Source organism: Plectropomus leopardus, chromosome 8, assembly GCF_026936395.1.
Source record: "Plectropomus leopardus strain MGB_pleo_1.0 chromosome 8, ASM2693639v1, whole genome shotgun sequence".
Classification (NCBI taxonomy): Eukaryota; Metazoa; Chordata; class Actinopteri; order Perciformes; family Serranidae; genus Plectropomus; species Plectropomus leopardus.
Genome location: NC_142183.1, coordinates 28,777,719 through 28,802,012, shown reverse-complemented (window position 1 = coordinate 28,802,012; position 24,294 = coordinate 28,777,719). Strand labels below are relative to the sequence as shown.

At 39.8% G+C, this 24,294-nt stretch overlaps 2 protein-coding genes across 5 annotated transcripts in view; both read right to left on the bottom strand.

Annotated features, from left to right (window-relative positions):
- The window catches only part of mtus1a (microtubule associated tumor suppressor 1a), a 35,788-nt gene extending 18,973 nt beyond the window's left edge, over positions 1 to 16,815 (bottom strand). Inside the window, exons 1-6 of one of the 4 annotated variants that reach the window (XM_088081335.1) lie at positions 16,686 to 16,815; positions 7,097 to 9,207; positions 6,530 to 6,764; positions 4,032 to 4,241; positions 1,990 to 2,079; positions 1,382 to 1,495 (exon numbers count right to left, since the gene is read on the bottom strand). In XM_088081335.1, the coding sequence (XP_087937461.1) occupies positions 1,382 to 1,495; positions 1,990 to 2,079; positions 4,032 to 4,241; positions 6,530 to 6,764; positions 7,097 to 9,109 (2,662 nt within the window). In that variant the 5' untranslated portion in view covers positions 9,110 to 9,207; positions 16,686 to 16,815. Of the gene's footprint in view, positions 1 to 1,381; positions 1,496 to 1,989; positions 2,080 to 4,031; positions 4,242 to 6,529; positions 6,765 to 7,096; positions 9,208 to 9,585; positions 9,680 to 16,067; positions 16,207 to 16,580 lie in introns of those variants that run through there. The other 3 variants (XM_042493154.2, XM_042493153.2, XM_088081336.1) reach the window with 3 other exon arrangements.
- A 237-nt stretch (positions 16,816 to 17,052) lies between these two features.
- Positions 17,053 to 24,142, bottom strand: vamp7 (vesicle associated membrane protein 7). Its single transcript, XM_042493349.2, has 8 exons — positions 23,984 to 24,142; positions 23,378 to 23,555; positions 22,298 to 22,355; positions 21,342 to 21,479; positions 21,081 to 21,171; positions 19,551 to 19,618; positions 19,353 to 19,445; positions 17,053 to 18,139 (listed from the first exon to the last, which is right to left on the bottom strand). Exons 2-8 carry the CDS (start codon positions 23,521 to 23,523, stop codon positions 18,074 to 18,076), a joined length of 660 nt encoding a protein of 219 aa, XP_042349283.2. The 5' UTR covers positions 23,524 to 23,555; positions 23,984 to 24,142; the 3' UTR covers positions 17,053 to 18,073.
- Positions 24,143 to 24,294: the final 152 nt, after the last annotated feature.

The following is a 24,294-nucleotide window of genomic DNA, read 5'->3' as shown; positions in this document are numbered from 1 at the left end:
TATTAAAAAAAAAAAAAACAATCATCTGGGTACAATGGCTAAGTCCTCCCCACAGCAGCCGCAGGTTCAATTCCACCCTCGGCCCTTTGCTGCATGTCACCCCCCTCACGCTTAGCTGTCCTGTCCAAAGGCCAAAAAACACAACAACTGAAAAATAATTAATTAATCTAAAAATACAAAAAATCAGCAAGTTTTTTCATCTAGCTGGTGTAAAAGGCAGTAAAGCAAAACACATGAAGAGAGCACACATTACAGCTTTAGTGTGATTAATGTTTAAAGATGTGGCCACTGATAAACATCAAGAATACCAGAACTTGAATGAGCACACACCATAACTGATTTACTAAATTACCGCAAGTTCCTTATGGCTATCTGCAGCAATAAAGTAATAATTTACCATTAGTTACAGCTAAATGTGAAAGGATTCTCTGAATTCAAGTCACAAGGGAGTCCTATTCTCACCCTAGATTTTGAAGTTTAAGATTAATGTGTCATTACTTAAACCTCTAATGACTGTCCTCTCAAAAAAAATAGATACAGTGAAGAGTTGCAATAGCGTGTGTTGCAATATTGTATTGATACAAGGACTCTAATGCCATGTTTTGACGAGAATGGATCTACGGTTTTTCAGTCCACTGGAAAACATTTTGCTGCAATAAAAATGACAAGTGAGAATTTCATCTTTAAAATTTTATCTCTTTAGTTAAAATAGATGGTGTAATTTTTTTCCCTTTGGGAACATAATTTGGAGTTGGAGAAAGAAGTAATAAATGCAATATATCACAATATGTTACTGTAATACTCAGCAAATCGCAATAATATTTTATCACAAATGTATTATCATGATCTGAACATCTAATTTTAGAGCCACTTGTGACTCCCAGCCCTGATATAAACAAGAGGAAAGAGGAGTTGATAAAAATGATAACAGACTTGTCTGGGTAACTTCTATTTCTTATTGTTTGCTTTTTTCACCCCTGAAACTGAAATTGTTTAAACTGTATGCAGCCTGAGCGGTTTACCACAGATATCATTCAGGGATTAAAAAAAAAAGAAAAAAAAGAAAAGAAAATGTGATTTATGTTTTCGTTACAGTAAACAGTTAATCTTTACACTTAACATTCTTCTTAGCATATACTAAATGCCAATGAAAGAAAAGGCAGCACAATACACTGCCCTTTTTAGCCAATACAAATATAGCAATACCATAATTTATCAGGTCTCTATTAAGATAACCGAACAAGGTTAGCACATTAATAGTACAGAGGTTTAAACGTTTTTGTTGTTACATTAAACCATTATAGAAAGCAAAACAACAAGCCACCTAAACATTAGGTTAAAACACCGCTTACAAATCAAACGGATACAACTAAACTCTTACCAGGTCCACTTGAAGTTAGACGAATAATCCTCGGTGAAGTGGTCCTTTTCAGAGAACTGGCTGTAGAATTTGCTTTGCTGGTGGATGCCGCAGGTTTGCATCCTGTGGCCAAAGCTGTCACAAGCAGAAGATCTAGGTGAGACGACTGGCTGGAGTTAATCTGACCCATAATGCAGAACAAACTAACAAATGACCCACATCCACAGACAGCTTTTATGCTAGAACCAATTTGATGAGGTTTGATCAAACATACTGTTCAACTGAAAAACAAAGATACGAGTGATTCAATCAAAGAAAACTTATCAAACGTGATTATCACACAATCTAAACAACATTAGGAAGAAACAAAAGCTTTTTGTATGTTAGTGTTTAATCACTTTCAACCCAAGTCAGATTTAAATGAGGCCCTTTTGTTATCATGAGAAGATTTGCTAAGTCTGTGGTCTCACTCTTTTACTTTTCAAGTGGACGTCCTGATAGGCAGACTTAAATCTCATCAAAACAAAAGTTCTAAAAACTGAGACATCCTTGTACAGAACAAAAAGGTCTGAAATGTGTGTGTGTGTGTGTGTGTGTGTGTGTGTGTGTGTGTAAAGATGTGATCTTACATGATCCAGTGTTTTTCCCAGGAGTTGCAATGAGTCTAGCTTTCAGCACAGTTTTGAAAGAGGATGGTTTATGCGCAGCTCCTCCGGAAACTGTTCGACAAGTAGAGACACACAAGTTCAGTTTCGGAGATTGCATGTGTTTTGTCAAAGCTCTTGTTTAATGCACTGGACATTTGAATAAAGCTTTTAATAAAGCGTTGCTGTCATCATCACCAACATGACATGTCAATCTGCTTATAGAAATGTAAACAGACCATTTTTGGTATAACAAACAACCTCAAGTGCAACAAGATTAATACATTTTTTCTTTGACAATTTAATAATGTGATTAAATATTAGAATTAAGGTGAGAGAAGATCCCCTGTTTTTGACCCTAATGATTATATTATACAAAAGATGATGCTTATTTGACCATTATGACAAAAAATGACCACAGATGATTTAGAAAATAAAGAATCAAATATATAAACAATCAATGACTGAATGAATATCTGGCATGTAAAACAGCAACACTAGTAATATCAAGTTCTTTTAAAACAACACTTTACCACAGCTACTGCAATTATGCTTCAACTTCCAGTCTCACTTACTTCTCCAAAGCTTCCTATGGTTTCCATTAAAGGCGGCTAACAAAGGGATGATACAGAAACGATAGGATCCAACAAGCAGACATGTCAAGAGGGTGAGATCACAGTTGGATGCTGCACCGCCTTGTGCCATTAAAGAAGAGCTGTTGAAAACGTGAGCTGGAAATTCAGTCCAAGTGCAGCTTCGAAGACCAGTGTAACCAGCCATTGGTTTTTAATTTAAAAAAAAAAAAGAAAAAGAAAAAATACAAACAACAAAACTGCTCCTTCTTCTGCACATCAGAGGGCATCAGTTGTAGAGTATGTCTGCTCACTTTCCTCCAGGCAATGCTGTGTGTGTGTGTGTGTGTGTGTGTGTGTGTGTGAACTAGAGTGGAATAGAACCTATTGCCATGACAACCACATAAGGGGGGGTGGGGGGTGGGGGGGGTCCCCAGCTTGGAAAATAGGTCCTCTCAGCCAATCATAGACTTGCATGCTGTTGAAGATGCTGGGAGGAGAAGAGCCCCACTGTCTGTCCTTCTCTTTATACAATACACCAGTAAGAAATAAAATACGAGTAGATCACATTAGAAGCATGTGAAGCTCAGCACCAACACCAAGACTGCTTTTCCACCAACATGGAACTGATTTCGTTCTGTTTCCCAACACCTAACGTTTAACCATTCAAAGCATGTCCATCAAACTGAAACTGGTTCAGAATCGGAAAATTTGGTTCTCAGCTGGAACCAAAAAATAGCAGGTTTCCCTTGATCTGAAGTGTGAACCTGAACGGCATCATCGGGCGTGTTCTATTACACAGATTGGAAACAAAGGATGGAGAAGTCAAGTCAGAATAAAAAGCGTGTAATTGTTGGTAAGTGGCGGGGAGGAATACCTGTAATGATAAAACCAAAGTTCACAGACTATCAGCGTAATCCCCGATTTTGCTGCTACTGTTTACTTCTGTTGCACAACGCCCTCCGTTGATAACACATCCTTGATTACGATAGGTTCTGCACAAAACTGGTGGAAATACAGGATGGTTCATGGATCCATAAATCCTGAAGAGAACCAGTTCAAGGATGAGAGCTGATTTGGTGGAAACAGACAGATGACAGGGTTTCTGACAGCTTTGAAAGATGCTCTACTTTCTTACAGAGAACAAAAATCAAGAAATCTGAAAAATGTTACAATGTTTTTTAAGATGCCAAGCCCCTGTATCTTGGCAGATGTGGAGGTATTAAATCAGTGACAGATTTGCCTCAGGGAGATTTACATCAGCCCTCAAGTGGGTCACCGTTCAGAACAGCGGCCCCTCCCCTCTATGTCCAGATGTGTCCTAAAAGCACAATAAACACTGTGGCCTGACCCTGGACAACACCTGCTTAAAAAAGACTTAATACCTTTATGTAATCGCCTGTGGGGACTAAACATCCTATTTCTAAAAACTGTCTAAATCCTCATGAGGCTTACCTGGTGTAGCCCCATCTTCACTTCCAGTAAGGCTCCTTGATTGCCCTAGGGCCTTGCGTGGTGGTCTAGAAGTAGGAGTAGGGGGAGGGCCCATAATTGAGGGGCGAGTGGGAGTATGAGGAGGTCGGGATCCATTTAGTTGAGGCGTAACACTTGCTGTTGAGGCAGTTCCAAGGGATGGCTCTCCTGTTGCCCGCGCCCTCTGGCTGCCTGGGAAGCAACGGAGCAAAAATAAACATTGAGGTCAGCAGCGATATTCACTTTATTAAAAGGACACATTTTTAGCTTGCCAGTGTAGTGGTCATAAATACAAGTGTGGGCTTTAAAAATGTCCACAGAACTCCCCACAGGCCAAGAAGGCCTGATAAACAGGTCAATCTTTCCCTTAAGGAAGATATTATTATAATAAGTCCTTTCAGAGGATATTTTAGAGACATTTGTCTCTATGTAAAACTAGTAAAAAGCACATTTAAAAGGTATATTACGAAGGAATGGTAAGCTGTTTGTAAATAGTATCGCAAGTGAAAGTCAAGCCCAGAGATTTTCAGAGCTTCCTCTTGGATGTGCATTTGGTACATGGTTGCTACCTTTATATAAAGTCACGACCTCACCTGCAGGCTGTTCCAAGGAATGTCCTGAACATAACAAAATAAGAAAATACAGGCAGAGTCTCTACAGATAAATACAACAGAACAGACTGCTCGTGGGCCATGAGTGATGACTAAGAAGGATTACTTTTGTCTGAGTCTATCACTTATATATTTAGGAAAATCCTGCAGAGTATACCTTTAAAAGCTCAGAAAACAATGTCAGTGTTAATACACCCCAAAAAAATAGAAAAATATGACCCCCCCCACAGCTTACCTACTTTGATCAAATTTAATATAAAAAATGTACAAAACTTACCTGCATGTATCTTTCTCACTACGGCAAACATGTCAAATAAAAACAAACTAAAAAAAATGGTTGCAATTTAGGCAAAATAATGCATCCCTGTGAAGTGTCCCTGTAGTTTGAGAAGGTTACTGCTATTTTATTGTGCTCGGGGTGGTTGTTTCAAACATTGTTTTCACGCTTTAAAACTGCTGGTGAGTTCCAAACCTCCCTTTCCTTCCCCTGCTTTTTCCCCTTGCACAGATGGCTTCCCATCAGAGGAAGAGTCCCCCCTCCTTCCCCAGGACTCCTCTTACTATGAGGAGCAAAAGGGCAGAGGGAGCTAGCCGTTTGTCCCGAAGACCTGGACAAGAGACCGGACTTGACATCTGTATCCAACACTGTTCCTGTGGAACATGGCTGAGCCCATCAGGAGGAACAAGAAAAGGTCTATATGAGGAACTGCTCAATGTCACCCTCTGATGGTGAGACTGCTTTACTGCAACCTAAATATTCTAACTTTACATTGAAGTATCTGGGTGAGCAGATCTTCAAAATAATCAAATAGCATTGTTTATTTATTACTGCTTGTCATTTTCATTATTTCTGAAATGATGCCGGCAAGAAAGTGAATAAGTTAAACATTTCTATTAGTTATCTGAAGAGTATAAAGCACTATCTTGTGTCATTACTTTGTAGCTTTGAAGTATCCTACTGCAGCTACAGTACACGTCAACTTCGAGTCAACTTCTCCACTGTGCTTGTTTCACTTACACACAGGGCCACATAGACCTACTGCGCAACTGCCTCTGTTTACACAACAGAGGAAATAGTTAAGAAATCATTAGCTCCCAGCTTAGTCAAAGGCAGGTCATGAGTCTTGTTAGGGTATTGATTTTAACCTACTGTCAATGTTTATTTACTGACATTTATAGGTCAACTTTCCCAGTTGTGAAACAATTGAAGGACAACTTCAAAGGGCAAGTCCACCATTTTTTTAAATTTTTTTTTTTTTTTTGCTTTTTGGAGATTTTGATATCATTATGCAGCTTTACAGTATTGTATCTTATGTATTTAAATCAAAACATACAAATTTTGAGAATTGTGTGTTATTGATCTAAAAAAAATAGCTATATTCCTCTAACCCCTAACCAACACAGAAATAACGTTATGTGCTGCTGTGGATACCCTTTCATTCAGTTCGTAAAGTCACAAAATAAAACAAATAAACTAACTGAGGCAATGGCAGACCAGCAACTCTTGTGTTAAGCAAAGTAAAATTAGTGCTATGGTCAAAGGATTCTGATGGTGTAAAAAGAGTGATAATGGCTTCACTTCCCCATTGAGAAGGACTGTCTGACAACAAGGCAAAGCAATGAATATATTTCACCGACGATGTACCTCATACAACCCCACTTTAAAAACTAAACTTTTCAGCTGTTATTGTCATCAGCACTCACTGCTCTCACCCACATTGCCGAGCGTTTTCATTTGAAAAGCCCTGAATGCAGATGGAACCACCCTTTAAACTTTTCTCAAGACCCTTGCTATCTTTTCACAGGCTCAGCTTAACTGGAAGGAAAACACAAAGCATTTACGATAATAATCTAATGATCTAGTCTCACCTGTACTGCTCCTCTGCTTGCACTGTGGTGTCCCTACAGCTTTGGAGGTCCTGCACTCATCCCTCCCCAGGGTGCCCTGCCTCTGCCTGGCTGAGAGAGTAGCTGGTCTGGGACTGTCAGATGGAGGTTGTGAAGTTGCTGGTGCTCTCGTTTGTTTAGGATATGGCCGTCCTCGAAATCTGCTCTTGCTCTCATCCCATGAGGCTCCTGCTGATGGTGATTTGCTGGACTCTGCCTGCAAAAAGAGCAATTTCTCAGTCTCTCAGCTCTATGCAATGGGCTCCAATGGTTCACCGCACGCACGCGCACGCACGCACGCACACAGACACACAGACACAAAGACACACACACGCACACACACACACAGACACACACACACACAGACACACACAAAATGTTCCCTGCTGGCTTCAACCAAGTCTATGTGTTATTCAACTTACTTATGTGAACTTAAATGAATTTATGTATGAATTTATGTATGGCTTATATGTATGAATATTGACAGTACTTAACGGAAATTAATTGTTGCTAAATTTTTAATTGTTCACATTATAATTCCATACTTACCACCAGGCTGAGCCTCTTAACCTCTCTTGTGACTTTTCCAGCAGGTCTGCTCGTGGTCTCAGCCTGTTTAGGCTGCTTATTCTGAGAGGAGCAAGTGAGGTTGCTTGTTCTGGTCTGGCCCAGGTGGCCGTCAGCGTTGGGAATGGTAAAGCTATTCGAGGTCCTTAGAGATGTTCTTTTCTCCCTGGGTGGCATAGATGACAATGATGAACTCTCCCATGAGCAGCGGGGTCGAGTCTTCAGGAAAGGAGGTTTGTCCTGACCTAAAGCTGAGCCTGATCTGACCTCAATTTTGTTTAACACGCCCTTTTTTGGAGTTGGTTTGTGATCTTTTTGGCCACTTCTATCTGGGGATTTTTCTAAGGATGAGAGGCAGAAGGTTTGGTTGCCAGGATGCTGTGCTGCAGCGCATGCTACTTGGCTTGAGGCTGCCTGTGCTGTTTTAGGGCTGGCATTACTGCATTGGACTGTTAGAGCCTGTTGGTTTGCAGCTGGGTGGTGGTTAGGTTGGGATGCTGTACTGTTGACCTGTCCCTCCACAGCAGTATGCCCAGGTGACTGTGCAACTGCTGCACCCAAATCAACACCTCCTGTATTGCCTCTTCTCTGAGCATCACTGATCATTCTCGTGGTGGTAGAGACAACAGCAGTGCTATTCCTTATCTTGGCAGGACTAATCCTGATGGTTGCTCCTCTCTGTGCTTCAGTGCGTTCATCGTTCTCATTAACTTGTGATGGTTTGTGCAGAGGAGCTGGACCTGGCCTTGACATTTGATGCACACTTCTTGTCATGACTTTGCATTTTACGTTGCTGAAATCTGTCTTGGGAAACTTCTTGATTCCAATTTTCCTGACTTTGCCGGCTGAAAGCGGTAGTCCTGCAACCAAACGATTAGGAGTCGCAGAGATTGGCTGCCGTTTAACAAAGTGAAGTCCTGGGCTGGCCGCCTGGCTTCCATTGCAGGGAGAGTCTGAGAAGGAGGGGAGGCTGAGTATCATGTTTCCATTGTTTTGTAGTGGAGTGGAGGTATGAATATCCTTATTGGCGTCTTGGAAAGCTGACATAGTGGACACACAGGTCTTGCCTTGTTCTGGTGTAAATGTTTCAGGGAAATGGGGCTCCACCTCAGCAGTAGCAAACACAGTCTCTTTTGCACAGTCTGGAGGAGATGTTTCACAAACAAAGGTCATCAAAAGACCTCCCTCATAGTGACTTGGCAGAGCTACAAGAGAGTTGGATGTGGTCATATCATTTTCCTCAGTGGGGAGCTCTGCCTGAGTGAAAGTCATGCCAAGACATGGATGGCCTGTGTTCTCCTCAACGACTCTTACTGTGGATTTTTCAAGGACATCCGGCAGTGTGGTTGACAGTAGGTTAAATTCAGCAGGCAATGCTGGATGGCCTGCAGCTAGAGATACTGATGACTCCTCCAGAGAGGAGACTAGCAAGAGTGACTCATCCCCCAGGCAAAAACTGTTGCTCCTTAAAACCATTTCTCCAGAGCTCAGGGAGCAGCAGTCATTCTCAGTGGATCCTCTACGGGAGGTCTCACCTGAACTCAGTTGGCTTTCCCTCCCAGCAGATTCTGGAGACGTCACTGCGCTGTTACTTCCATCCTCTGTGTTCTCACTGAAAGTCTGCTGCCTCTCAGATTCTGTATCATTGTTGCTCAGACTCAAGTTTTCATTCCAGAAATCCCCACTGCCACTGAGAGATGTGACAAAAGTGCAGTTCATGTTTTTGTTCACACCACAAAGTCCATTACCCTGAGGTAAGGTGGTGTCGTAGTGGTTATCCACAGAGGAGTCATCGCTGAGACAGACCTGCATGTTAAAGTCTGGGGAGCTACTGGCCTCTCTGTCACTCTGATCTGAAATACTACTGTTGGAGTCAGGTGAAGGCGACAGTGACGAGTTGCTGTAATGACTCTCAGGGGAGATGGCCTTTCTGTGGGGCAGAGGAACTGTGCTCTCAACTTTGTCAGTTGACATGTTGAATGTCGTATTAGACATTTTGGAGTTGAGACAGGACTTCTTCTGTAGCTGTAAATAACCTCACGCTCAGCTGGCAGCACTATAATCCATCAATTTTGTTGATCAGGCATTAGTATCTGTAAAGAGAAGGAAAAGGTAGAATCTTTGTTTTCATGTTACTACATAAGATGTATTAATATTTTAGCAATTACAATATTAACAGGAGCAACACAAACTGAGCTCATAGGTCCAAAAAGGCTTTAGTTTGCCCTGGTAAACCTTTGCAGCCACTGGTCATTGTAACAGTAGCTGAATACTCTAATTATTTATGACTTAGCTCAATGAAAAATGCAAAAGTCATTAGAATCATGCTTGGAGTATACTGCACTGCAAGTCTATCTTAATTATCTCCTAGGTGTGCTAAGTGCAACAATATGTAATTTCATTAAAATTGTTGAATATTAGATTACCTGAATATCTATGCATTTTCTAAAGATATGTTTTACCAGACATACCTGCTGTCCCACCGGCTTTCATTAAAGCTTAGTTGAGAGTCTGGACCGGCCGTTACAAGTCGTGTTGCTACTCTGAAACAAGCCGACATACGGTTGGCATGAGAAATAAACGGCAGTCTTAACTGCTTTGTTGTGTACTGTTGTGTTTTTTTAAGCTGACTGGACTGCTAAGCTTGCCAGACAGCCACTACAACAACAAAAGCACCATTGTGGCATGTACCACCGGAGAGTAAGATATCAAGTCACCAGCAGCCTGAAAATGTTCCAGTAACCAGACTCCAGACATCCTGCTGCATTTAAGAAAATTGAACAATTAAAGGTAAGCAGAATCATAAATAATGTTCATGTTGCTATGACAAAATGTTGACTTTGTCCATCTTTCCCAGGTGTAATCACCTTAAAATAGTGAATGAAACTCAAAGATATCTTAGATTTTGATTGGGGGAAAAAAAAGTGCATAGTCTGCTGCAGTTCTGTCAGGTTGATGAGACAGAGAGTATACTGCAGCACATAAGATATATACAATCAGCACAGTTTTAAGATGGACAACCAAGATCAGCGGTGTAATTAACTGTTTTTTGGGAGTATTTGTACTTCACTTGAGGTTTTATATTTCTGTCAACTTCTACTTTTACTCCACTACATTGCCAAATAAAATGTATACTTTTACTTCATTACATTTCCCCAAAGCAACTTAGTTACTTACTACAAGATGGGGAAGGTAGGGGGAGGGACAGATGGACAAATGTAGGAATGGGGGTCAATGAAAAACATAATTCTGTTCTTTAAATCCATTAAGTTGTAAAAAAAAAAAAGGACCTAGCTTTTCTTCAATTGCAACGTATGTGCCATATTTAAGGTGGTGTATGGTACACATAAATACATTTCAGAATTCTCAAAGTTTTGACTGCTAGCTTTTGTATTCACACTATTTACCCGTGCTTTTACTGTCAATACTAAAATACATTTAATATCATACAATTTTTTCTGGTTCTTAGGTACAGTAAATCGCAGATACTTTAAGACTTTTACTGAATTTATATTCTAATAGGTGACATTAACTTCTTCCAAAATCATTTGGTTAGAATTCTGTACTTTCATTTAAGTATAGCTTTGGGGTACTTTATCCACCACTGCCCAAGATTACGTCACCAATTCAGTATCTGACCAAATGTCCCCCCTTCTGTTCCTGAGGTTTGGACAGAAAATGTTTCTGCCTAACATTATGATGTCACTGTGAAGTTAACCTTTGACATGATATGAAATGTCATCTCTTTATTATTTCATTCCGTTAAACATTTGTCTGAAAATTTGTCATAAGTAGAGTATGAATTTTTGAGTTATGGCCAAAAACATGTTTTGTGAGGTCACAGTGATCTCTAATTCGACCACCAAAATGTAATCAGTTCAACCTTGAGTCCATGTGGATGTTTGTGCCAAATTAAAGATATTCCCTTTAGGCCTTCTTGTGATACTGCGCTGACCAGTATGAGATGGATGCAAGATCACAGTGACCTGGGTCTCTGACCACCAAAATGTCATCACTTCATCCTCGAGTCCAAATGGCCATTTGTGCCAAATTTGAAGTAATTCCCTTCTTAAGATACTGCGTTTGTGAGAGTGACAAGGGTGCATGGTCACAGTGGCCTTGACTTTTGACCACCAAAATCTTGCATTCACAAAAATTGGACGGACAGGCGAGTGTATGTACAGCCCAAAAAACATAATGCTTCCAGCCACATCTACTACCAGTGCAGAGGTATAAAAAACCTTTGCTTTGGAGTTTCTTGTGGTTGTCAGAGCATTCCAATTTAAAAACACAAAACATCAGGCCTACATGTGTAATGAAAGTGATGGTTCAGTTGAGAAAATTCAGCATATTATCCTCATGTTTTCATCCTTGAGAAGCACACGGCTTGCATGTAGCTTGTCTGAGTTTAGTACTACTAAGATAGAAGTTTAATTTTTAGCATTGTAGCATTTCTGCAAGTGTTGACTCAAATGAATACATTTTTCATCAAACAAGGCACATGTTGACTATGATTCCTATAATATAAAGCCTCCAAAGACACAGTTTTTAAATTTTAAATGATAAAAAATGTTCAGCCTTAAAGCACAATCAGTCTGTAAAGACAATCATGTCATGAAGGAATTAAGAGTCCTCATCTGAAATATTTGCGTTTTACTCTAGATTTGGAAGTAATCTTTGGCTTAGACATTTGGCAGACTCATATTTCCAAAATACAACCAAAAATAATTAGGTGTCAATATTAAAAATCTGCCTTGCTTTTGACACTGCTGCTGATAAGCTATTACAACGAAGCTCTGATTTTATCAACATGTCTAAATCTGGATGAATAATATGTTTGTTAGACAGGCAGAGAAACAACACACCTTACTGTACATAACCACAATCAGTACAATTAGATAAAATATACAGCCTTGGCAAGCTGCTGTGCACATTGAACCTTGGCAAGAACTGCACCTTCAACACCACTGCAGTATCTACCCACACAATAAAACAATGCAGAACAGTGATTTTGCTGGTTAAATCGTGACTATAGGCACAACATTGTTATGTAAAGTAAAACTGCACCTGAGACAAACCATGACCTGATAATGTTTATGGAAAAACAAAGCCATGAAAATAAGCCACAAGACACTGAGCCAACAAATAGAAAGCAACACTGCAGAAAAACAATTTTTAAAAGCATGTCTACAACACTTACCTGAAAAATATCAACTCTTGTACGAACTAACTCAGTACCGCCATTCTTCATTCAATGAGTTGAAAAGTAAGTGCCACTGTCAGTTGTGTGTCCTGCTATGCAAAGCGTCAGATCACTCAGTTTTCTGCAGGTTCATCCAGCTTATTTTACTCTCTCAGAGACAATCCCATTACTGCTTTCCTTCTAACATGCTAAATCCAGCCAACTGGGCAGGCAGTGGTGTGCGAGTGTGCCCAGCCAACACACCAACGACCCCCGTCCTACTACTCCTCCCTCCTCGTGTTCAGAGTCAACCGTGCATCAGTAACATCACAGCTTGAATGAGGGTGCTCCCTGTGCAGGCATTACAGAGTTTTTTTCCCTCCCCTCCCTGAGGTAACGTGACTAAGTCCAGCAGGCCTACTGCAGCAGTGGATCAGCAATCTCTCAAACCATCCACTGTGTCAGACACCATCAGTGACTTGGCTGCACACTGCTCCCCACTGCAGGCATGTCAAGGTCCAGCTAGAAACTGCACTCTATGTAAAGCTCCACTCCCAAGTTTACAGAGGGAGCAAGTAAGGAAGACAGCAACACGTCACCTTATCCATGCCGAGCCCAGCTCTGGGGGAGTGGCCATGGCCTGCCAGGCAGCGTTGGCATTCAGTGTTGCTAAGCAGCCAAAGTCCCTCTTTCATGAGGGAATGGATCAGACTGCTTTTTACTAAGGGATACATGAAAACAGGAGCAGAATGACGAGAGGCCTGGGTCTCTCGGAGAATGTTGCGCTTTGGCAGTTTTAAATGGTAGGTCACAACAAGAATTTGCATAGAAACGAATTTACTCCCAGATGCGTTAAAGTGATGGTTATAGCTGATAAGTTCTCCAAAGTCCTGCACCGATAATGTAACTGTCTGATGACACCACTTCATGTCGTACACAAACAACTTGACACTTGATCCCAACACTGCAGCAGTGGTGTGACACCAGTCTTAGAACCCTAAGACCTATGCTATTTCTGCTTAATCTATACAAGGCCCCTGACCCTGGGAACTACAGTCTAATCTTAACTAGAGACAAGATGTAAATCATGGTATAGAGCTGGTTTATTATCGCCTCAGAGTTCTGAGAATTAGGCTTCGGGGATTATAGCTTAAGGCAAGCCACATTTAAGACTTTTTAATGCCACTCTGAATTAAATTTAATACAAATTTTACTATAACCAAAATCAAAAGGGAAAAAAAAAACAAGAACAGATATCAATTACTTGGGGTAGGGACAATTTGTTTATTCTAACAAAAAAAAAACCATTGCATTTTCAGCCAATAAAAAGTTAGATGATCTATTTCATCAACATTTTCTAGGCATGACGAAGATAATGGTAAAATAGAATTAGGAAATACCTTCTGTTTATGTGGCTGGCTTTCATGGCAACTTTGTGTTTCGCACTGTTCCTTTTTGGATTCCACTGCCATGATTCCCATCACGCAGTGTTTGAAATTTTTTTTGCGTTAAATACACCAAGCCTCGTATGCATTGCCTGATACCGATTGCAGCCATGCTGCCAAATGTTGGGAAAATAGCGAGTTACTGTTGAATTTATTTCCCCATTTCAGCAACAGTACAGTACAATAAAAGCTAGCCAGCAGACAGTGGATCCTTTGCTCTGAGTATCCCAGCCAGAAACAAAATATGAGCTTTGGTGATTTCATCCTGATCTGTATGATGTTAATGCAAGAGGCATTTGGTAAATTATTATAAATTAAAACAAAAAAAGATGTTACCAATTTTTTTTAGATTTAACAATGCAATTCCAAATTTTTAAGGTTTTTTTGAATAATTGATTTATTTTCAAATTATGAATTCAGTGCCCTTTGAGATTTTTAATATGCAGGGACCATGGGTTATATCCTATAATACTTGTTAGTTAGTGGGTCTAGTTGGGTAATCTAAGCATTTTCAAACTGGTGTTCAGCTGTCTTGGTTAACAAGAATGCAGAATTAATTAATTAATTATTAATTTATTCCGCTGCCAAACCACCAGACTATGGAGCAGCTTCTATCCCCTGGCTGTGAGACTCCTCAACTCCTCCTTCAACACCAAACATATGTAGCAGGATTTAGGGTCAACCTTAATTTCACTTCTCATTAAACCACATTTAAGAAAAATGACAAATAAATCTACCTTGGACCTTGTATTTTTAGCAGAGTCTCCAGTCCGAGATTCAGGCCTGAAACCTCAGTGATGTACGCTGCCTCCTAAACAGTATACACTCTGAAAGCATGTACAACACATTCAAAAGCAAAAGGATGGCAGGTCAAGAGCTCTCTGATACCCAACACTCACAGTAAACTGGCAAGTACTATGCCATCTGCTGGACCCAGTACATTCTGCATTGTCAAACAATAAAATGTGGTTAGAATGTGATTGCCGCAGTTTCATTAACAAAATTACCGTTTCATATATGGCCTCACCAAGAACGTCTGTTACTCAAAGAGAAAACCAATGCAGACTACTGCCTTCAAATTGAATTATAATTTTAAAAGTGTCAGACAAACAGAACAATGCTCCTCTATTTCTGAAGCCCTTCAGGCACTGTGCAGAAAGGCCAGAATGGCCTTTCCTCGACTCTGTACGGGTGACTGGACACATCAGTATCATACAGTGAGCAGTTATGAGTAGCTGGGACAGCCATCAAAAGCCCTGGCACAGAGCTGCACTGCACTGGAGCAGGGCACCAGGTCAAGCTGGGGGATTCCAGCCAGCATACCACAGGGACAACGCTGTCCTCTGTAAAGCACAGGGGACAAAACCACACCAATGAGCCTGCTTAAAAGAATAGCACAGTGCTGTCTTTCAATCACCAGAATATCAGTCAGTCTGCTCAGGCAAGAAGAAATACAAAAGGCTTTCAATGCAAAGCTGTGGGGCCTATGCCATCTAGTGAAAAACAGAGGCATGTCAGATGTGTCAGCAGCTGTGCAAATGCATCCTGGTCAGCTACCCATTCAGTCAGCCAAAACTGTGATACTTACACTATGTTTATGGTAACATTTGAGAGTATTTTTAGAGTTGTACTGTGTGTATCAGATCAAAATCATAATGAGAAAGACTTTGTTGATCCCTGGGGGAAAACTGTGATTTGTTACAGTCGCTCTGATGTAAAGCATACAGAATTATAAGAAAGTAGAAATGAGAAGTATGAAATCTGTATGTAAAAAATAAAAATAAAATATGTATAATGTGCTAAGTATGTAAAGTTTAATATATATATATTTAGAGAGAGAGAGAGATGTGCATTATGATATATTACAATGTATAAAAATTGTATGTAAAGTTTCAGAAATATAAAAATTATTATGCTTATGTATTATGCTACAATGTTCAACTCAATATATATGTCAATAGAAATGATATGTACAACATGTGCATTATATTTTAAATATACATTCAAGAGGTGTTGATGAGAATAAGTTAGTATACTGAAGAATACTGCACAGCTGAGTAATTGCACAGTACTGCAGCAATTGAAAAATGGAACCAATTGTGGGAATAATTTACCTGCCTGTACCATCTATAAACTGTCCTTGCTAAACATTTCTTGTCATCTTGCAAGGCGTGCATCAACATCACATGCTTATTGAATTTTTGTCCTAAAAGCACAGTATAATCAGTGTGCAAGCAGAAAAATAGTGAGTCCACAAACATCTTGTCAAAGGTGTGCTTTTCGCGAAAATAACTTGTGTGAATCTTGCTGAGTGTGTTTGTAGTACCTTATCCCCCCCGGCTCCTCGAGTAACACTTGATGAGGCCATTGGTAGCAACATTTTGTACCTGACAGATAATCCCTGTGTGAGGCCTCCTCCAGCAAGTTAGGTCTATTATTAGATCAGGAGTAAACACGGTATGCATCTACAAATAGCAAGGAAAATACTCAAGTCCATAAATGGCTTTAAACACAGCAGACTACACAACAGCTTTGAGTCGCTTTAGAAGATTACGAAATAAACTAAGAAACGTTCAAATGTTTCGTGGGTTAGGCTAACGATAGCAGTCTTGAATATAGTTAGGAATACAGCGGACTACCACTAGCTCAGTTTCAACCATGACTGTGGAAAAACAAAAATAGCGCACAGCGGTTGATAAAAAAGAGGCTAGCTTTGTGTTAGCTAGCTAACGGTGCTAACATTAATTTCCGTTGACTTTTTGATACCTGAAGTGTCGAAATTACAAAACTTTCGTTAAAGCAATGTGGTAGAAAATATATAGACTGCTTTATTACTTACCCAACAACTACGACATACAAGTAAGTTATCATTTAAGTTAATGAAAAGTCCATTGTTAAACGTAAAAAGTCCACAAAGCACTTGTTTTATCTCTTGTGATGTTACCTGTCACAGACGCGCGCAGCACCGACGGGGGCGCGCCGCGCACGACGTCCTAATTATCTTCACCTGGCCGTTTCAGAGCATCCTGACCAATCAAATGTCACTCTGTCATTCAAAAAAACTACAGACCGTCACACCAGAGTTCAGCTCATATTGTCCTGCAGAAGTGATGAACTACTGTTAGTAGCTTGACCTTTGACACAGTGAGATGAGTTGGCCCTTACAACTAACATTTAGTCACTAATAGCTGTAATCAATCAATGAATGGACCTCTGACTTTATCAATTAAGCTCTTATCAATCTCATGAGGTCATTGTTTAAAATGAGAGGCACATATCTCTGTTGTTTTCCATCTGAAGAGATCAATCACTTGATAACATCAGGTTTTATTATTTCAAATCTGGATGTACAATAATGAAATAAGTACATGATTATAAACCATATATGATGCCAGGAAGCAAATCTATGTACAATGTAAAAAGTGCATTGTGTTAACAGAAAGAACATAAGGGCACACTGAACATCCCAGCAGAGGTGAGAGGAAATCTCCTACCAAGGTGGAAAAAAAAGAAGGAAAATCAGGCTTGATTTAAAAGAAACGATTACATCTTTAGAGTCAGTGATATCAATCCAATTTACAATATTTATTTATATGATCATATCTGATATTTTACAACATCCATTTTGAATATACTACTGTGCTTGGTGGTAAAACATGAAGGAAATCTGTGTTTCAGAGCAAAAACAGGCTACCTCATTATTGAGAAACCACTACCATGGTATATTCGACACTTGAGACATATTGTTTACTGCATCAATTTTGTCAAAAAAGTTAGTTTACATTAATATAACACAGGGCCAGACACTATTGTTGGATTCCTTCTTGGTGGATCTGCAACATGCTACCTATACAGGTCACATATATCTCTGTGGACAATGAAGGAAAAGCAGGACAAGCAACGTTTGCTATCTTTGTGGTTTGCTATGGTATCAGTCTGAATGGATTAAATACACAATTGGTGCAGGACAGTATCACAAAATGATACATCAGGCCACTGAGTGCATGAGACAGGATGAACGTAATAAGACAACATTATTGTTCCACATCAGTTTTAGGCCACATGGCTGCTGTCCATTAGTGTGGGTATGAGGTGGGACTCCCTGTCCAGAAGGCAAGTCAATGTGCACACTATCAAAGAGGGGGCGAAGAAGGAGGCAGGAGGAGGAGCAGCAGCAGCAGCATGTATCTTCTGGGGATGTTGAAGCTGGAGGAGCAAAGGGAGGAAAGTTGTGATTCCTTTTGTGTCCGCTGGCAGGCAGAGTTGAACAAATGCTTCTCCTCCTCTTCCTTTTTTTCCTTTATCTCCTTCTCTTTTATCTCCGCTCTCCTTTCATTTGACACAGTTATGCCAGGTGAGGCCTCCACAGGCAGCAGAAACGATAATGTAAAGGACCACCTAAAGAGGAGCACAGAAACAAAAGTTCACTTCTTGAGCCGCTGTTTGATTTATCACACAGCGAGTCGTACAGTAGCAAGACATAAGAGGAATTCCTTCAGTCAGCGTCAGACAATACTGAAGAGCCCTCTTCGGAAAGATCATTACAGCAACGTGTTTTCAGTAAGTTAATTATGTGAAGAATATTATAGCAGTTTTACAAGGCAGCCGAGCCTCATCATAGCTAAAATTCAAAGCTGTAGTGGCTGAGTAATCTGGGTATTTTTTTTATGATAATGAAAAAAGTTGTGCTTTATTTGGACCCCCATTAGGTGAAACTGCTGAAGCTGCGACTCTTCCTGGGGTCCACACACAACAAATAAAACATAAAACAAGATGTGCACACATAGAAAAGGTCTCATTAAGAAAGACAATACAGAGCTTACTTCAAGGGTAACTTCTGTATTTCTTCAGCCTGGACACTATTTCCCTATGTTTTTGTGTCTAAGAGACTCAGCTGATCCAGCAGAGAACGCTGCAGTTAGCAGCTGCAAAACAGAATGCAATATAACGTTAAACTGCAATTGTGTACCGTCAATTGACATCCACTAAAAGTGTTTGTTTTTGCCAATGACAGACTCAATTTGACTCCTGGCCCTTTGCTGCATTCCATTCCCACACTCTTTCCCTCACCTCTCCTGTCTACATAGCTGTCCTATTAATAAAAGCAAATATTTCAGCTTTAAATCCTTAATTAACACAGTCATTTGTGAAAATATGTTATGTTAAATGTGGTCTGATTAGGATGGTGGCGAGACTGTTTCCGGTTAAACAAAAAGGATCTTACTCTTTAACAAAACTGCCTTTTTTTCTGGTGGGATCCTTTCCATTATGTTACCAGACTAATTATTTGAGCACATCAGTGGCAATAACAAGCACTTTTAGTGACATAAATTAACAGTGCACAAATGTGGCCATGTTTGTGGTTACATTGCAGCCTTTTTGGTTGCAGTCGGCTACAGTGGTCTCGCTCAGCACTGGACCACTTTAAAAAATGTTTTTTCTCCATTATGCCTTTAAAAACAAAAACACACGAAAAGAGGGTCCAGACTGAAAAATACCTTAGTTAACCTTTATCAGTATCAATAGTAATCCACAAAATATGCTAAAGAACCATGAAACTGTCCCACTAATAACCAACATCTCATCCATTACCATTTCTGTCTGTACTCACCAGGCACACCAGCACAATGACAATAGTCAGCTTGAGGTTTTTCATACACATGGCTCGTGCCAGGTTACGACTTGTGGTCTTAAATGTGACCGACTAAATGAAGTGGGAAGAGAAAGTGACATCAGTGATTTCAACAATCAGTGGATAAGTAGCTTTCTAGATTATTGTCAAAATATAAACATTGGTCTTCAAACTCACTGAATCAACCAGATTGTCTGTCTTGTCAATCAGCAACTCCAGTTTCTCTCCTCTCTGAGCTACCAAATCTGCAAAAATACACAGAGAGATCCAAGGGAGTTAACCTGGGAGACACAGAAGGCCCAGTGTGGTGAGGTTGATATTAAATGGCTGGTAAAATCTGACTGACATTTGAGACTGTGGTCTCCCACTTTTCATCAGAATTTTAAGTATTTAAATTAGTGTAATTTTTCAGCCAGAGCATTTGCTTTTGGCAAAAAGGCCAACAAATACCAGAGCTTCACTGGCATAGCATAATGTAGAGGTCACTGACGCGACCTCTACACACTGCATTCATTTCAAAGTGAAGAAAAACACTTACATAAGCTTGTTTTTAATCCAATATAAAGAACTATTTCACCACTGGAAAGTCTTTTTTAGTAAGAATAGGCTACTTATGCTGTAAAAAAGATGCAAATACTTTTGCAATTGGTGCTACATGACCAGAAAAACAGAGAAAAAGGACTGTGGTATTCACTTTTGCTTCAAGAGGCAGAAAACCTACAACTACCAGAATGCACTGCACACCAGACCAACAGATGTTCTCCCTTGTAGGTGACATAATGGGAACACCTCTGCGTGTCACAATGGCAGCTGGCTGGTAACACTCATATTACAGTTAAACTGTACGCTTAAATATTTTTCTCAAAGCGCAAAATACGTCTTCAACACAGTCAGAGAGTCTTGGTTAATGTTTGATCAGCGCTGCGTGGTTTTATGGTTTGAGCTCAGTTTTTCAGCCTCTGTTTTCACTGTGCAGGAAGCACTATGGCGCCCGCTTCCTGTTCACAAACTAAACGGGGCGCTAAATTATTTATTTGAATTTCTTTTAGGCAAAAAATAGGTGGTGCAGTTACATTATCTTTAACTCTTTATATTTGATCAGCACTTCCTAGTTTTACTGTTTGATCACAGTTTGGTCTGAGTTTGAGAGAGAGAGGGAGAGAGAGAGAGAGACATGATGTTTATACTATATTTCTCCTGCACATCTCACTTTTTGTTTTCATTTTTTTAATACCACACACACACACAAATCAAATGGATTGCTGTTGATTAAAATATCATTATTATTTTTTTTCTTGTATTTATTTATATAATCATTTAATTGTATATGAGGCTTTGGCAATATTGTTTTACAAACATTCCTGCCAATAAAACAAACTGAATTGAATTAGATTGAGAGAAAGAGGGGTGGGGGGGGTGCACTTCTATGCTCTTTGTGTCTGTGGTGGTGGGATGGGTGGCAGGCAATAGGAATATGCAGAAGTACAGCCTGTAGTTGGAGCAACAGCCTAAGAGCCAGCAAAACACTGTCGGGTGACATGTTTTGCATAATCTCAAAAAGTGTTTTGCTGGGGTGGAAAGAGGGAGCTCTCTGCATTGGTTTGATAAAGGGGAGGGCACCACAGTTCATTTATACATACTATACAAAATCTGTAAAGTATCCCTTTAAGCATCAATGTGCCATGGGGAAACTAATGAGAACCTCACCTATGTTGCGGACCATAATGCCCTTCAGGTCATCCACTTGCATCTGAGTCTCAGTGACACGATCTGATCCTCGCGGGTCTGAGTGGTGTTTCTACAAAGAGAAAGGTAGGAGAAGAGAAGGAAATGAAAGGAGATCAGATGTGTGATTGCTAAATCTGATATGTGTGTTATGTTTTTTTATAGACTACATTACTACAGAGCAGTCACAGGGTGCTCACAAGACAATGTTGCTCAATATGCTCAGGCTCTTCTCACACTCACCATCTGAGCTGCCAGTGTTGAGGAAAACTCGCTGTTCATGGCATAAGGCAGGGCTGTTTGCGCTCTGGACCCGTACGTTGTCTGAAAGCGCTTCTTGACTTCGCTGAGGAAGCTGAATGCACGTGACCTCTCAAAGTCCTTAAGTGCAATAAACAGGTAAAAAAAAAGGGTTATTATTTTAAGGACATTTCTATTACGAGGTCCAATGAAAAGGGATTTTCTATATTGTCACCATGTGTCTCAAAGTGTATTATTCTGCTTCTTGCTCAATATATTGCTCTACAAGCTAGGAGTCAGCCAATAATGTTTTTTCGGGGCCAATACTGATACCAATTACTGGTAGTTAATGAGAACAATAACCTATATCTGGAACCGATATGCATTGACAATAAAAATGAAAATCTTTCTGTCAATATTTAGAGTTTGGAATATAACAAACTCCAGCACAAAACTTTCATTTAAATGCCTTTAGCAAATATTTCATCACAACTGAACATTTAACATCATATACGGCAACTTCCCAGCAACTTTTTTTTTTAATAAAGTCAAGTGAAGTTTTAAAAAAAATGAATAAATAGAAATAGCTCCCTGAGGTTTTAAAAAGTAAATGTTCCCCTCATGCTGGCACTCTCTTTGCACTTTTTAATTCATTTATTTTATCTTTAATTTTTTATCTTTATTTTATGCGTTAATTAAAATACAATCCCGATAAAGATAATCGGCAAAATGCTAAATATCAGTCCCAATAGCTGGCCAGGATGATTATCTGTCGACCCCTACCGCAAACATGGGTTGGAGTTTGGTGCAATAGCTTGATTTCTGTTTATCAAAGTGGCTGGGTTACTTAACTCTACTTCTGAACTCCTTTGTATATTCAATTATATACATAAACACACTATTCCCACTCACCCCTTCACTAAAAATGATACAAACATCTGAGCCAAGTCTATACTTACATCATCAGTGATACACAGGTATATGATTCTGTCATGGCAGATGTAATGGAAAAGATAGCTGAAAAAGAAAAAAAAAGAACAATGTGTCAACACTTTACATATACAGTTTAAAGTACGCACTTTAACACAGTACCCTCCATGCAGCATCAAACGTCTCAGAAAACATTAACTACAAATAAAGAGTTGAAAACAAGCTGTAACTCTAAAGGACACCTTCTTTTATGTATTTTTGTAGCATGTGATACCACTTTATTGTTTCAGGTTGTGCTTCCTTGTCCTCTGTAACATCTGAGCTATGAGTGATCTGGAGCTCATCGCTGTTATTTTTTCTAGGTTTCAAAAATAAGTTAGTGAACTCAGTTGTATTTCTGCTTGAAAATCTTGATTACTTGTCAACAAAAACCGTTCTTCATGACATCACAAATGTGTCTACGTGCATGAAAAAGACTCTCCGTGATGGAAGCCAAATGATGTCGGAGGAATTCATCATATCAGCTTATACTGGCAGCAATAAACTGCAATACCAAATTAACCGGAAAAAGTTATGATTTGCAGGTATATATGATCTACATGGCTGATCGACACTTACAAAAGCGCATGGCTTAAATTAATGTCACACTATTTTGTAGAAGACAAAAAAAAATCTGATCAAACTGCATGATAACAGGTATTTTAGAAATATCACTCGAACATGGCCAAACATATACACAATGGCTTGCCTTAATCTGTAGACAGGTGTAGCCTGTTTTTGTGTACATAGTCTTATTTGACAATTGTTGACAACCAAAGTTTGCCCTAGGAATTTACTGGGAACTCATGGGGGTAGATACGCCTTCATGGTTGGTCCATCAGGTAAGAGGCAGCACTCTTTAGGTAAGTTTGCCACTGTTTTTCTCCAAGGTGCACTAATATGCTCTATACTTAGTTTGGCCGTCTAGCTTGGCCCAACTGAGACATTTAATAAAGATCGTGTATTTTCTTTCATTTGCAGATTTAGAAAAGATGATCCTTACTTGATTACACAGAAGTGTGTGACTGCCGTGTGACAGATGTGTAAGGCAGTGTGTGTGAAAGTCCTACCTGCCGTGGCTGTAGGTCAATTTGTTATTCTCTGATGGGATTTTGGCTAAAATCTGTTCAGTCACTTCCAGGAAGTTGCCGCCACACCATGCATGCTTTGCCAGGATGGTGGTACCACGAGCCACCACAGCAAACAGGATTGCCATGGCAACAGCCGGAGTCTCAGCTCTGTAACTCGCTGACAACACAGTAAAAAAAACACAACGGTGAGATGTTACAGGAAGAGCTGGAAACTAACAGGACCGGCTGGGGAAAGAGGAGGTTGCCTAACAGAGGATGATTCCGGTGAAACATTTCAGAGAGATGTTACAGATAATACAGACACAAAGAAAAGGAAATTATGCATGTGAATATGTATAACTCAATTACCGTTAATAGCCTCAAAGCTAACTTCTAGCTACACGATCCAGTTATCACGAGAAATGAAAACGAAAGTCAGATTAACTGTGGCAGGAAAACAACAAGCTAGTTAGCTAATAATGCTGTTGACCAATGTACATGACGGCGTTTGGTAGGTAACAGTTTCGACTCATCGCAATACCAATTATCGTCTATAGCAACGGAGCAAACGCAGTTAGTCGTGGCATATAATAATAGATACAGTACCTCGATGTGTCAGTGCTGTTCAAAGCAGCTCATTTAGCGCAAATCCCAACATCTAAAGAGATTCCACCTGCTAGCAAGCTAGCTAATCCTTTTCGAGTGACTTCTGCTTTGCAAATAGCCAAGACCTCCAGACCGGAAATGAATTCACTCTTGTACTGGGAAATGTAGTCCTTACTACATGCATTGGGCCCACTACTCAATTATATTGTTAATTTTTTAGAACTACATTTTTAACTTCCTGTCATACAGTGAATCGTCAGATGTTTTCATTCTTACGTCACGTTATGGCGACAAATTGGGGTGAAGTGGGT